The sequence below is a fragment of the Athalia rosae genome, chromosome 8, assembly GCF_917208135.1.
Source record: "Athalia rosae chromosome 8, iyAthRosa1.1, whole genome shotgun sequence".
Lineage (NCBI taxonomy): Eukaryota > Metazoa > Arthropoda > Insecta > Hymenoptera > Athaliidae > Athalia > Athalia rosae.
In genome coordinates this window covers 3,943,085-3,958,234 of record NC_064033.1, presented here as the reverse complement: position 1 = coordinate 3,958,234, position 15,150 = coordinate 3,943,085, and the positions used below count along the sequence as shown (strand labels likewise).

The 15,150-nt window shown below is 45.6% G+C and overlaps 1 protein-coding gene across 10 annotated transcripts in view; it reads left to right on the top strand.

Moving 5' to 3' along the window:
• The window catches only part of LOC105684978 (inhibitory POU protein), a 46,300-nt gene extending 32,074 nt beyond the window's left edge, over window positions 1-14,226 (top strand). For 9 of the 10 annotated variants that reach the window (XM_048659354.1, XM_048659351.1, XM_048659352.1 and 6 more), the window contains 3 exons: window positions 5,434-5,490; window positions 8,951-9,157; window positions 12,471-14,226. In XM_048659354.1, coding sequence (XP_048515311.1) covers window positions 5,461-5,490; window positions 8,951-9,157; window positions 12,471-13,220 — 987 coding nt within the window. In that variant the 5' untranslated portion in view covers window positions 5,434-5,460 and the 3' untranslated portion in view covers window positions 13,221-14,226. The remainder of the gene's footprint in view (window positions 1-5,433; window positions 5,491-8,950; window positions 9,158-12,470) is intronic. The other variant, XM_012398739.3, reaches the window with a different exon arrangement.
• The last annotated feature ends 924 nt before the right edge of the window (window positions 14,227-15,150 follow it).

The following is a 15,150-nucleotide window of genomic DNA, read 5'->3' as shown; positions in this document are numbered from 1 at the left end:
CGGGTGTAACGGGGGATCTATGGGTATTGGTTGGTAGCGGGCGTGGGGAGATATATATATATATATATATATAACGGCGGGGGTTGGAGGCGAAAGGATGAACTCTGGGAATTGCAATCGGGTGTCGACGTCACGTGTCGCCACGTGACTCGCCACGCGACCAACCTGTCCGTCCTACGACTATTTCAGAGATAGAATCAGCCCTTAAGTGTATTACCTACTTGTCCAATTATCAGACTCACCCCCCCCCCCCCCCCCCCGCCCCCCCACTTTGACGCAAACTACTCTCCCCCACTTCACCCCCGTCACCCCGCGCGCGCTACCCGTTAGGGTGTCCCACGTGCGTAGACCGCGCGTACGCGATCCGGCGGCTATACGTAGGTATATCTTACAATTGGGGGAAAAAAATTTTTCGCCATCTTATCGCTCCGAGATTCCTTCGATTTTTTGTTTTTTTTGTTTTCTCTTTACCCGACCCTCGATTCGTACTCGGGACGCAAATTTTTGGCGGCAAAAAAAATTTGTCGCGATACGAACGTCGCGGATTCCCGCGGGACGACGACCGTCGGACGTGAGCGGAGAGAGCGAGCGGAAGGGGAGCAAAAAGGGTTGAAATTGGAGCTGGCCACCCCGGCATGCATACGTATGCATTCGTTTCACGGCCAACGTCACGTGACATTTTGACCGGGTCGGACGCCGGGGGTCCGTACGTATGCAGTGTATGTAGTGTGTACGGACACGTTAGAGCGACCAAACGCAAACGTGCGGATGCAGGTCCGGAGTTTACGCCGCTCCGCTCCGCTTCTCCGCACGACTCCGCGCGTGTTTGCCCCGTCGGTTGCCCCGGCCGGGGCCACCCGAGATGAAAGCCACTCGGTGAATAAATAAAGGGATGAAACCGGGCGGAAACACGACCACCGCTCACCCCGCGTATACTTCTAATTCGTCACCTCGACGTCCGGCCGCGCGATACGGCCGAACGGCTCTCGTGACGCGCGAAAAAAAAATAAGTGTTCGGCAACGGGCGCGTAGCGAGGTTAGTTTTGCCGAAATTCACGCCGCATCGCGACTTCGAATCGCGCTAAAACGCCGCGGTTGTGACCGAGAGCGTTCCGTTCTCGGGGCGAAAGTTGGAAGAAAATTGAACGTTGAATAAAAACCGGAGGGAAATGGCGAAATACTCGGAGGAAAAACGGAGGGGAGATGATAATAATCTTCTGGAATTCTCGTTTCGTCCGCCATGTTTAGGTTACCGTGTTACGCCGTTGATGTATAACGTGCGCGCGGAATACCGAACGGTACGGGGGTAGGTTGGTAGGTAGGTACGTACGTACGTGGTGCAGGTTTACGTTGTACATGGCGTGTGTGTACATAACGTTCGTATATATGTACCGGATGTATGTATGCGTATACTTTTAGGTATAAAGCGAGGCATGTTGCGGCCGTAGATGGCCAATAAACTTCGTTGGGGGAGGAATAGAATCGGCCGGTTCTCCGGCGTTTTCTTCTATCTCTACTCGCCCTTATTACCGCAGTTACCGTACATACACACACGTATAGAGGCGGCAGCGTGTAAGCATGCTCATAAAGATGATCCCGAGGAGTTGAGATAATTGCCTGCACTTGCACTTCGTACTCTATATATACGTATATATATATATATATATATATATATATACCGGGAAAACTACCGCGTCTCGACCCTCTCGAGGGTGGAGATTAAGGGTTGCACTAAAACAAATGGGGTAGCTGCGCGCCCCGTCCACAATTTTCGACCAGGAAACTCCTTGGATTTCGAAGCGATTCTCCTCCCGTTTTCACTCTCCCTTCTTTTTTTTTCTGACTTCAAAAGTCGAACTTTGAGGTAATTCGTTCGTTTCGCAACTGTGTCGAAAAATTCGGAAAATTTAGTTGGAAATATCGGTTCGCCCGGTGCTATACCGATTTTCTGCAATATTTTCCGTAATCTACGGCAAACGACGAGGTAATCGGAAGGGTCGTTCTTTCGGGGAGGGTGAATTTTCATCGGATTATGACGATTAATAGATCGTTTTATCGAATTACTTTGATCGGACGTCGCGAGACGGTGAGATTGATTCTGACCCACAATCCGAGAGCGTCCTCTTTCTTCGTTTGCCGCGGAGAGGAAACGGTCGGAATCAATCAATTTTTTTTTTTCTTTCACAAGCTACAAAGTAGAGCAAGAACCGCCAGGTGAGGGAAGGGGGGCGGGGAGGGGAGGGGAGGGGAGGGGAGGGGAGGGCGGAATTGGAGTTCTGGAAGTTCGGGTTTCGGATACGGTTTCCACGGCGAATACAATTCGTCGGTATAGATACGACAGCGAATGGAAATGTGAGGGAGGGAGCGATTGGAAGGGAGTCGGTCGAAATAAACCCTGGGAAGGGTTTACTCCGAGGGAGGGAGGGAGGTAGGAAGGGCGAGAGGGAGGAAGGGCGGGAGGGAGGGAGGGAAAAGCGGCGCGGCGGAGTGGAGGGTAGAAGGCGTACGTACGGGGTTCGCGGGAGAAGAGGAAGAGGAAGAGAGCGAGGTTGGGGGTCGGTACGGGAGGAATGGCGGCTGCAGGGTGGAGGATGGCGGTGGATCGATGAGGCGGACCGGAGGATCCGATTGGCGGGCGGCAGGGGCGGACTGAGAGGTAGCGTAGGCGCCGGCCAATCAGAGCCGCTTTATTGAGCGAGCCTCGTCTTTTTTAAGTGAGGTTACGAAATCACTGATTTTTACTTCGCCGAGTATCGCCGGAACCCTAGGCCACAACTACGCCGCCAACGTCCCGGCGTCGATTTTGCCCCGATACCATTTACCGACGCACACCTACGTACGCGTCCGTCCAAACCCTCCCCTCCCCCCCCCCCCTTCCTGGGTCTGGCATCGCAATCGTTTCTCGATCGCTTCTTTTATGGATACGGCGGATCGACTCAACCCCTATCTCTTTTCTTCCCCCCGCCGCCACCACCACCACCACCACCATCCGCACGAGCTGGTTTCTCTTAGACCGTTTCTTCTTTATCCGTCCAACGTAGCCTTCGTCCCCCCGGTACACCACCTGTATACATATATATATATATATATATATATGTATACAAAACTCCCATTTTCCCCAACGGCGGAAAAAAAAACCATCGACCAATGAGAATTGTCGACGAAACGTGCGAACCAATTTCGCCAAAAACTTTCCAACAACGAATTCTATATAGCTACGTTTCTACTCTCTTGTATGTACGACGACGACGGACATACGAAAGGATGGAGTTAATCAAACTTTGCCAATTTATCTATATATATATATATATATATATATATATCTCCGAGGTACATATACGTATATATGTATCTGTACCACTCGACGAATCGAACGGTATCGCATCAGTTACGTGGTTTCAAGCATTCGAAAAAAACCGGAAAAAACTTCGATTTCCTTCTCAAGTTTGTTTGTTTTTTTTTTTTTTTTCTTTTTATTTTTCTCTCTACGATTTTGGGTTTGTTGCATGTACAAGGGAAGCTTAAGATCGGCGGTACACGAGAGGAGAGAATTATCGCGAAGAGTTAAAGACGCCGTGCGCACATATATATATATATATATATGTATGTATATGTGTATAAATGTATTTTCCGACGTTGTACAAGCGTTAGCGAGAATCGGAATATTAAATTAGGAAAATTTTATAAATTCCCTTTACTCTCCGATGCTCTTACACGGCAGGTACGGAAGGCACGGAGAAGGCTCGCGTCTCTGCAACCGACGGCGTACAGCTTTGTTTTTCTCCTGAAATAATAATGACGATCACTCGAACCGAAAATCTCTCAGCCTTATTACACCCTTCACTTGCTTATTTTCGCAATTACGAGAAGAAACGAAAACGGAAAAATACAGAAAAAACAAAAAAAAACCGACAACCTTACCTACCTCAAATACACACTATAATTCTCTGCGCGATCCAAAACAATATATATCTTCCTTTTTATCGTCCAACGAATAGATTTAAGATTTCCGCGGCGAGGGGGAGGGGGGGGGGAGAAAAAAGAAATATAATTATACGTCGCAAAGTATTCGTGAATAAAGCACAAGAGTTGACACCGGTAACGGGGTTAGAAATGACGAAGCGCGGAGAGGTGCGGAAAAAGAGGTCGGGACGGCTCTCGTTCGTCGAAATTGTCGCGAGAGTGGGAGAGAGAGAGAGAGAGAGAGAGAGAGAGAGAGAGAGAGAGGGGGGGAGAGGGAGGGAGAGTTTTATAAAATTGAGATGGGATTTTTCGCGGGGATGGACGCGGCGTCACCCCCTTCGGGCGTAACGTCCTTCCGCGTAACCTGCGGGAGTTTGAATATACCCGCTGCTAACGGGACGATCGCAGACCCGATGCTTTTCCAACAAGTAGGTGTATACGTATATATATATACGTGTATATATATATATATATGTATGTATATGTATGTGTATGTATATATATATATATATATATATACCTATGTACGTGTCATAGCGGGGGTTGCTTCTGCGCCTCATTTGTTATTAACGCGAGGAGTGCGACGAGCGAGGACTTTGAACACGATTTCACACTCTGACTCGCCGCCCCGGTAAATCTTGGTAATTATAAGTTAGACTTGAGCGGAAAAACTCCTTCAACCTTCGCCCATCCCCATCCCCCCCCGTTCCCGTACCTCCGGCTCTCGCTACGGTTATATGTATACATCGGACACCGCCGGCTCAGCTGTCAAACGCCGCGAGTCCTCTCATTTTCGTTTTTTCTCTTCTTGGGTTTTTTATTTTCTTTCTCTCTCTTTTTTTTTCTCTCGCTCGTCCTCGGCACTTTTTATCGAACGACGCGATCCACTCGTCTAGCGATTGTCGTCGGACGGATCGAAATAATTTTCTTCGAATCGCGTGAGAACGTTTTTTTTTTTTTTTTTTCAAAAATTGTTCCGAAAAACATATTTTCTCCAACCTCCGATCCCTCGGTAAATTTTTGCGATATCGTACGTATAATATGCGGAATACATCCGCCGAGTGCAGGGTAGGATTAGGCTAGGTAACGGGTACACGTGTGTATTACATGGTATGTATCTATCTCTATATATATATATGTATATATAGATACCTATGTAATACCGCAGCCCTCCGACGAATCTTAAAATGGAGGCAAATGCCTCCAGCACTTTGCTTCCTCGTTAATTTTTGATATTTTTATCATTACACCCCCGAACCATCCCCCCCCTCCCCTCCCACCCCCCTAACGTCAGGGATACACGGATACTCCGTGCGCCTTTCAAAGCTGATTTATTTTATACTATGTATCCTATGCGAATATACGTGTACGAGAGTTTAGAGAGTTTAGAGACATGTGAACGAAAATGTGGATGAGATGAAAAAAAAAAATTGATGTATTTTCATTTTGTTTTACTTCATTCTGTTCCAGAGTCGAATATTGGAGGACGCTTCGATCATGTGCAATTCGTGGTCGCCGAGACACAACGTGAGTGAATATAATATGAAAATAATTTTTTTCTATGCAACAAAATCTGTACACATACATATATGTATATACGTATACATACACGTACAAGGAGTATTATACGGCAGTTGATTGTGAGACGAGAGAACGCGGTGGAGAGCTTGCGAATTTAGAGTTGATTAGCGCGGAGTTTGAGCTTTCACTCCGATTGGTCGAAAAAGGAAAGTTCGCTCTACCTACCCTTCGGGGCCTCCTCTACCGGGATGGAGGCTACGTACACGTCGGAACTGTGTATAGGTATATATATATATATACATATATATACATATATAAAGGGGAAGGAAGAACCCGAAGTAAAGGGAATTACTCGGGAAGATGCTTTTAACGGCCTTCCACGTGTCCCCCTACCACCACCCCCCTCCCCATCCCCTACCCCCTACCCCCGACATCCCCATCATATTTATACCCCGCGAAGCCGCGTAATCCTCTTCCGACGTGTACACTTATATATATATACTTGTACACGGGTATATATGTATGTATGTATGTATGTACGTATGTATACGCGTTACCGTGTACATCTGCCGAATACACTTACTCTTCATTGCCTTTATACTTACAACTTGTTAGACGATGCATTTTTCACCGCTCTAGGGAGAAATTCGAACAATTTCACGAATGAATAAATCGATCAATCGCACGTACTGTAGATACAGACAGATCGGTCGTCTCTTGACCTATATATTATAAAGAAGAAAAAAGATATCCCAACGAATTCGCCGTGGGGATTTTTTTACATTCGATTATACGGATTTCGGCAACTTTTTTTTTTTTTTTCTGTACAGATCGAGAACTTTGAAAAAAAAATATATATATAATCTATACAGGAAATAAGAAACTCTGGTATATTTTTATGTATTCGTTTGTGCGGAACGTGTGTACAATGTATACCGATGTACGTACGTACGTAGGTAACTTGTCGGTTGGACGGTGGTAACGCGTACGTCCTTCGGCGTACAGGTGTAATAAACGGGTGCGTCGCGGTTGGCGGTGGCGGTCGGAGCGATACACCGAGTGGCGTGTATAAAACCCGCTAACTCGCCGTTACGATTATGGCCGGGGGTAAATTGATTATTTGGATATACGATGCCGGAGTATAAGGTATACCTACATACATATACACGGGGCCAAGTTGAGTGCCGTAAAAAGAGGCAAGTGTCACACTTACGGGCCCCGCGGCACACCCGCGGGGGCGGCGGCGGCGGCGGCACACGACGACGCGACGACGACGAGGACTCGAGGATAGCGTCGCGACGCCCATCGGGTGCGTACGATTTTTTCCCCGTTTTTTTTCTCCCCGACGATCGCAACCCCCACTCGCCCCTCCGCGTCGTTGCTGCGCACGGTGTACGTATCGCGTCGCGACGCCGCGGAAAAAAAAGGATGAAAATAATAGGAGAGAGATAATTAGCGTCGCCGATTTTTGCCAAGGATTTCCAAGGATTCGTTTCATCGCGAGCGATTTTTTTTTTTTTTTCACGATGAACGAAACCGGGAGACGGAAGAAAAAGTAGAGAGGAGAGACGAGAAGGGAATAAAAATGAGGGTCTTTCGGGGGACGGGGAGGACGAGTTTCTCGTTGATAAACGCCGGTGATTTAAAGCTTAATTGACTAATTACCGCCGCCGCCGCGGGGTCAGAAAGATAAAGCGGGGTGTATACGACGTGTTATATATTTAAGGGCCTTCAGCACCCAGCGCGGTTTACAGGGGCGGGGAGGGAGGGAGGGACGGGGTGGGGGGGGGGGGGGGGGGTCCGCTCGAGCGTCTACGGTGTGTACCGTATACATATAAATATCGTTGCGCTACCGCGGGGTGATTTGGAAAAATGACTCTATTAGCACCGGCAGGGTGCGAAGGGCAGACCGATGTAATACATGGGGCGGTACATATGTATCGACTGAACTCGTGGTTCGCGTAAGCAACAAGTTTGCCGAACAACGGGTTCCCCACGAGTGTGTTAACTAGCCGGGCTAACGAGACCAATCTGTATCGTCCGCCCTCGGACTCCGACTCCGCTACGCGTAAGAATATTTTGTAACGGGGGAAAAAACTGGGAAGAGAGAAAACGAGAGAAGAAAGAACAACAACAACGTACGCGCGAACCGAAACGAAGAACTTGAGAGAAAAGGGGGAGAGAGAGAGAGAGAGAAAAATGGACGCGGAGGGCGCGGGACTCCCGTTGGTTTCTCGTGGGCCGAAAATAAGGCGGGCGGCGTTCGGGCGATCGGCCGGGGGAAAAAAGCTTCCATTCTCTAGCCCACCTCGAGGTATACTCGGTCTTCGGGACAAAACCGCTACACTGGATTTATTACGCCGTTAGGTCTCACTTAAGGCTGGTATTTATCTCCATAACTGCGAAGAAACCATCCCCTAACACGATACAACGTTATACGGGGTATATCCGTCTTGTACACCTCGGCAACGTTTTATCACCACCCACCCCCACCCACCCCTTACGCCATCGGAAGGTATTAACGTAATAGGTATCTACGTACCCCCCACCTGTAATTACCTCATGTGTGCGGAGAATTCGATTAGAGAAAGCGGTGGAATTTTTTGAAATTTTCATCGAGGAATGAAGACGATCGGGCGGACGTATCCTTTTTTTTTTTTTTCTTGGTTTTTTTTTTTGATAGATAGGATTTTGACGGTATTTCAAAATTCCACCCTTACGCGTAGTACGCGAGATACCGAAGCGCGTGTAAAGGTGTCGTTTTTTCGAAAAAATTTCAAGCAGTGTAGAAAAAAATGGAAATCGATAACGGCGAAATAAAAAACAAAAAAAAATAAAAATAAAAATAAAATAACGTAGAATTTTTCGGGTGATCTTTATATTTTCGTAACTCCGACGAAGATACGGCGACGCGAGTCGTCGCGGCGTCCGATATGCGGAAAGAAACGCCGGAGTTCATAAATAATCGAAACAACCGGCCCCCGCGACCGTCGGGTGGTTTTCACGTGAAACATTGATCGCGGTTGTGTAGGATACCTAAGCATGCCGCACACACCCGACGACGCACGTGGGTTTCTTCTTCGCCATCGAAATCGTACGTGTACATAGGCATACACATATACACGCATACGCATACGCGTACCTCCGTACATAACGTTATAGGTTGTATATACGATCGCGACGATGAGGAAATAAAAAGAGGGGATGATTCGAGAGAAAAAAGTTTTCAAAAAATAATTCCACAAAAGTTCGTCTCGTTTCTATCGTAAGTTTACGTGTCGCACGCGCACAGGTAGACGTGTGTGTAAAAAAAAAAAATATTCACGCAACCAGACTGGTGTACGGATGTGCGAATTTCCAACACGCTTTTCGATCCGACGACGAATTTCTGGTTTTCGGACTTCGTAGTTTTTGTTTTATGATTTATGATTTTGATTTTGATTTTTTTTCGATTCTTTGATCGCAGGGGGACATCTTCGGCGGTCTGAACGGAGGTCTTCAGGACGGCCTTCTGTCGAGAGCCGAAGCGCTAGCCGCCGACCTCGGGAAGCACAACGCCGGCACACCGATGCCCCTTAAACACGATCCGGTCGCGGTTTATCATCACGGTGCTCACATGCCCACCCCTCATCCCAACAACCGGCCACACCATCAGGTACAATCACATCTGTTTGTGAGTCCGAAATCAAACTATCTTATATACATATACGATATATTTATACATATAATTATATACATATATATATTATATACTTCACGACAATCGACATGTTTTATTATTATGCATCTAGGTGAAACATGTGTAACCATATAGGTTTCTCGTTGACCGATTCGTCGAATTTTCATATTTTGCTTCTGTAATTGTGTTTTTTTTTTTTTTTACCCAACTTTCTTGATTATGTTTTTCTTGATTTATTTTATTTTATTTTTTTTTTCGTTTGTTCCCTTTTCAAAAATCGAACGAACAACGACGTAGGTGTAGGTGAAAAGCTGCTCACGTGGGATGTACGGATATAATATACGTCGATCGACCGAGCGAATTGTACCCGCTCCGCCTATGCAGTTCGTACGAGGAACGAACGAACAAATACCGTAAGGGATGCCGAAGAGAGAGAGAAAGAGAAAGAAAGAGAGAGAGAGAGAGAGAGAGAGAGGGAAACGACTCGAAACGCAAACAAACAAGAGAGCCTTCTGAAACCGGCTAATTCTGTTTACCCCCTGTCAATATTTCCCCGACCCTTGCAGTACACCGCCGCACACATACATATATATATATATATATATATACACATATATGTACACACGTTTGTACATATGGGTAGACACACGGTTGTGCAGACCGGACCGCGTTTCGTATTCTGCAGTTTTGTTTTTTCCTTCTGTTCTTTCTGGATTTTCTTCTTTATTTTTTTTTCCTTCTTTCTTTCTTTCTTTCTTTCTTTCTTTCTTTCTTTCTGCTTTTACCTCCGAAGATACCAGCAGCAAATAGTCGTTAAAATTTCAAAGAAGAAAATAGAAAAAGAGGAAGAAGAAGAAGAAGAAGAAAAATTCTATCACAGCCGATCGCTGAGTCACAGACACCTACGTATACACGTTACACAGTGATAGGAATCATAGATCAGGTGGTTGTAATCCTTTGTTATTTTATTTTTCCTCTCTGGGGAGGAAAATTTTCCCCCAAGCGTAAAAAAAAATTAAATTCCGGTATTTTCGTCGCGAACCTTGTGACGGGTGAAATTTTCCGCATCAGAATCTGAGTGAAAAAAAAAAAAAAAAAGAAAAAAAAGATATCGAAGTTGTAAATAAAACGAAAGTAAAAAAAGGATAGGTACGTATATACACAGATGGGTATCGAATTTCGCGTGATCGTATTTGGGGTTGGTATGTACAGCGTACACACACACACACGCACACGCACACGCAATGACGAATTCACTCAAAGCGTGTAACGAGTTTTGTATATTACGTATACATATATATATTCCGTGGATAAATTCAGGGGAGTCAAACGAGGGGGGAGGGGGAGTGCAACCCTACCGTACCGCACAACAACTGTCCTCCTACCTAATTTTTCCATCGTGACCTCGACCCCCTTTCCCCTCTACTTTCCCCCTATCCCCCGTACCCTCCTCATCCCGACGTCGGTGTCAACGTAATGATGAAATATTACAGAATCATCCCTCTTCTCCAGTCACTATATATACGATACACATTGGTATACACGACGTTGCACCCTACACTCGTATAACTCGTTGCAATTCTGATATGTACACAACCCGTGTAGTGTATACGTGCGTACGTACGTACTAACGGACAGGGGAGGAAACCACGACACGATATTACATGGGGTTGATTTTATGTCCACGGTATTATTGTATGAAAATCGTATGGTATATACATGTATATATATATATATATTTTCGCGAACGTGGGACAAGAAAAACGAAGAAACAAAAAGTAGAAGTAATATTTTCTCGACGGGTTAAAGGGTTTCGGGTTAAATTCTCAGGGTATACGGGGGGTGAAACGCGAAGTTCGAGAAAATGTTTACACGATGGAAACCGAGGGGGGATCGGTAGAGCTCGAGGAAAAAAAAACGAACAAACAAAAAAAAGAGCACGAAAGATGAATCGCGAATATGAGTGAGGAAAAAAACAAAAAAAATGGATGAAAAAAAACAAGAAAAAAAAAAAAAAAAAGAGAAAAAGAAAATATGAAGCAAGCTCATAAATAATTTGTAAGGGGTCGTTCGGCGGGTGGTATACACGTCGGATATAGAAGAGGAGAGAGTAGCGGGCGGCAGAGCTGAGCAAGTTGTGCGCGGAGAAGTAGAGAGAGGAGAGGAGAGGAGAGGAGAGACGACGACGACCGCACCGCGTTGGTGACGACGAGGCCGTCGCGACGCTTCTCTCGACTCACAATCAGCGGACTTAATATTATACAGGAGATCGCGGTGTCCGAGACGCTCGCTCGCTAGCGATAAGAGGCGAAATTTTAAACGCGATACCGCAACGACGTGGTTTCGAATGATTGGAAATGAACGCGTAAAACGCGCGTAGTGTGGCGTACGTGCGCGTTCTTATTTTCCGGGAGACGGAGGCCGACGAGACGCAGCTGCGACAAAATTTTAGGGCCTAAAGTGCCGCGTCACGATGTTGATATTTTCGAGTACACGGGAACGACGTTATAATAGTCGTCGATGCACTCGTCGGTGGGTGGGTGGTTCGTTCGTCGGATATCGAGAATCGCACGTGCCGCGACACGTGTACATCGAGTAGGTACACGGGTATCGTACGTGTACGGTGAAACGATATGAAAAACTTTTGGTTAGACGCTTTCGATTACGTTTTAACATTGCGTCGCGACGCTGAGTAGCCGGGTGTAACGGGGGAAAAAAGGACGTCGCGAGTTCGTCGCGTTGTCCGATTTTTGGATGAAACTGAAAAACGAGGAGAATGAGAAAAATCGAGTTCGAACTTCGGTTCGAATCATCGTTCGATGAGTATTGCTCAAACAATTGACGTCGATGAATCGATAACTTTATCGCAGATAACTTCGAAACTTTTTTCCCTTGTACATTTCCTCAAACTTCTCCACTGTATGTATACGCCCGTTACACGTTACACACCACTCAGGCCGCAAACCCCCCCCGCTCGATGAATTCCGTATAGATTCGGCACGTGCGGCAAACACAACGTCTACACTCCGATCCTCGTTTCCCGGCCGAAATCCACCTCCCCGCTACTCCGCTACCGATCTCTACACAGCCCCGCAAAACCCCTACGGTGAAAACGAGGAGGTCCGACGCGATTGAATTACGCAAAAGTTAATCACGCGAAGCCGTCGGACGTCCAAAGTTCACCGAAAAACCGAAGACGAGGAGAAAGAGGAAATGGAGAAAGAAGAAGAAAAGAAAATTTTCTTTTTTTTATCGCCAGTCGTCGGTCGTCTTTAATATTTCCCGTTTCCTCTTCTTCTGCTTTCAGATGAGCCACCCGGGTATGGAGAGTCTCGACATGTTGGACCCGGCGAATTCCATGACCACGTTGACTCCGATGTCGGACAGTTCCGGCGGCGGCAGCGGGCATCACGGTGGCATTCACGGGCCGTCGGTTTACGGCGGTATGAACGGCATGATGGGACACCACCACCACGCCAACATAGGCGGCACCGTACCGCACCCCCATCACCACCCGGCGATGGCGGCGGCGGCCGCGGCCGCCGCAGCCGCGGGTCTCCACCCGGACGCGGACACGGATCCCCGGGAGTTGGAGGCATTCGCCGAGAGGTTCAAACAGAGGCGCATAAAGCTCGGCGTCACGCAGGCCGACGTGGGCAAAGCGTTGGCGAATTTGAAGCTGCCCGGCGTCGGGGCCCTCTCGCAGTCCACCATATGCCGTTTCGAGTCCCTCACGCTTTCGCACAACAACATGATCGCCCTCAAGCCGATACTGCAGGCTTGGCTGGAGGAGGCGGAGGCCCAGGCGAAGAACAAGAGACGCGATCCGGACGCGCCGTCGGTCCTTCCCGCCGGCGAGAAGAAGAGGAAAAGGACGAGCATCGCGGCACCGGAGAAACGCTCACTCGAAGCCTATTTCGCCGTACAACCGAGGCCGTCCGGCGAGAAGATAGCCGCCATCGCGGAGAAGCTGGATCTGAAGAAAAACGTCGTCAGGGTCTGGTTCTGCAATCAACGACAGAAGCAGAAACGCATGAAATTCGCCGCCCAGCATTGACCCGAGGGTGGCTTGTGACAGCAAAACTGACTGTACCCGCCGCCGAATCTTGAACCGAAGCCGGAACCCATGAGCGAGTATCAGGGCTGGCCCTGAGAGACTCGAATATCTCAGGAGATTTTGTTGTGTTTTTCTGTGGTTTTTTTTTCTGTTTTCACTCGTTTCTCGTTATTTTCTTTCGCGGAAAATACAACGAAATATTAATTAATGTTCAAGATTAAGGCGCGGGCCGCTAGTCAATTTGCCCCACAGGCCGATGCTCACGAATCAACGAGCCCTCCCTGAAAAAAAATGGAGAGAGAGAGAGAAATGGGGAGAGCGGAGGGAAATGTTGAGGGAGAGGGAGAGGAGAAAGATGAAAATAAGAAGAAAACGATCGCCGCCTCGATAAACAGGTATTTGTTATACATGTGTATATATGTATATGTCAATCGAATTGCAATATGTTTATATGTGTGTACATGTATATGAGATATACGAAAGGTGAAATATCGATGGACGATTTGAAAACGATCAACATTTGGAAAGTACAATTTAAAACTTAATTATATTAGCGATATTATATTTATAATTATATAAATATAAAAAGAGGATGAAGAACTAATGGGATAAATTAACGAATAAATAAATGGATTAATAAAAATATAATTATTAACGTAATTACAATTATTAAAAAGTATATTTAATCCCCCGTATATATATATATATATATATATACATGGTATATATATATACGTATATACAAATACAATATACATACCTACGTATTTGAATATTGTAAAAATCGACGCACGTAATAGTACGTGCCGGAAGTGATATTAATACTAATATGATAAACGATTAATAGCTTATATGATAAAAATAAATGATTGATTAATTAATTGATTAACAATAATATTAATAATAATGATAATTCATGGGAAATGCACATAAAAAAGTTTACAAAAAATGACTCTCTTCGCGCAGTGGTATATTTGGAGGAAAAAAAATTAAATTAAATAAAATTAAGAAGAAAAAAAAAAAAAAAAAAATTTCTTTCGGAGTGGTGAAAATAAATAACGAATGACGACGTGATTATGCACACGTATCGTATGTATATGTATCGAAATTTATATAGGTACGTACATAGAAAAGTATTTGTACCGTGCGAATATGAATTATCGGGTCACCTTGTTTTCGCTACGAAAAATGTCCGATTTCGAAGCGTCGTAACTGCGCGAAAAAATTAGGGTAGAGGGTTGAATGAAAAAGCATTTTGAAGCTTGAAGCTTCACCTTTCGGATGCTTTCAGTCGATTTTGATTATATCGCTTCGTTCGCCAGTTACACTCTCCCGATTCAACTCGTGTCGAGAATGTGAAAAATTCGTGTAAAAAAAATCGTACGCAAAATTTTGAGAATACGTTTTGAAGAGGACGCTCAAACCTACCGAATGACATCAAAAACATTTCAATCCAACGACCGAGGCACCCGTTGCACTTTCTCAAAGTCAAAAGTTTACTTCACATTTTCGCGACGAGTTGGATCAGAAGAGTATAACTGGTGAACAAAACGATATAATCCAAATCGCATCTGAAAGCATCTGAAAGGTGAAGCTTCAAGCTTCAAAATGCAATTTCTCGCAACTTTCTACCTCAATTTTTCGAGCAGTTACAACTCTTCAAAATCGGACGTTCTTCGTAGCCAAAACAGGGTGGCTCGCTAATTTTTATCCTCACAATCAGTGTACAATATTTGGTACGGCGATGCGTATACCTATGTGTAAATAATAATAAAATATATATATATATACATACATAAAGAATAAATAAAAAGTTGATTCAATATCAATGAGTAATAATTGATGATTAATAATTACGTAGTGATAATGGACAATCAGTAAAAAGACTGTATCATATCATATTGAAGCAATACCGTAGATTATTACGTAG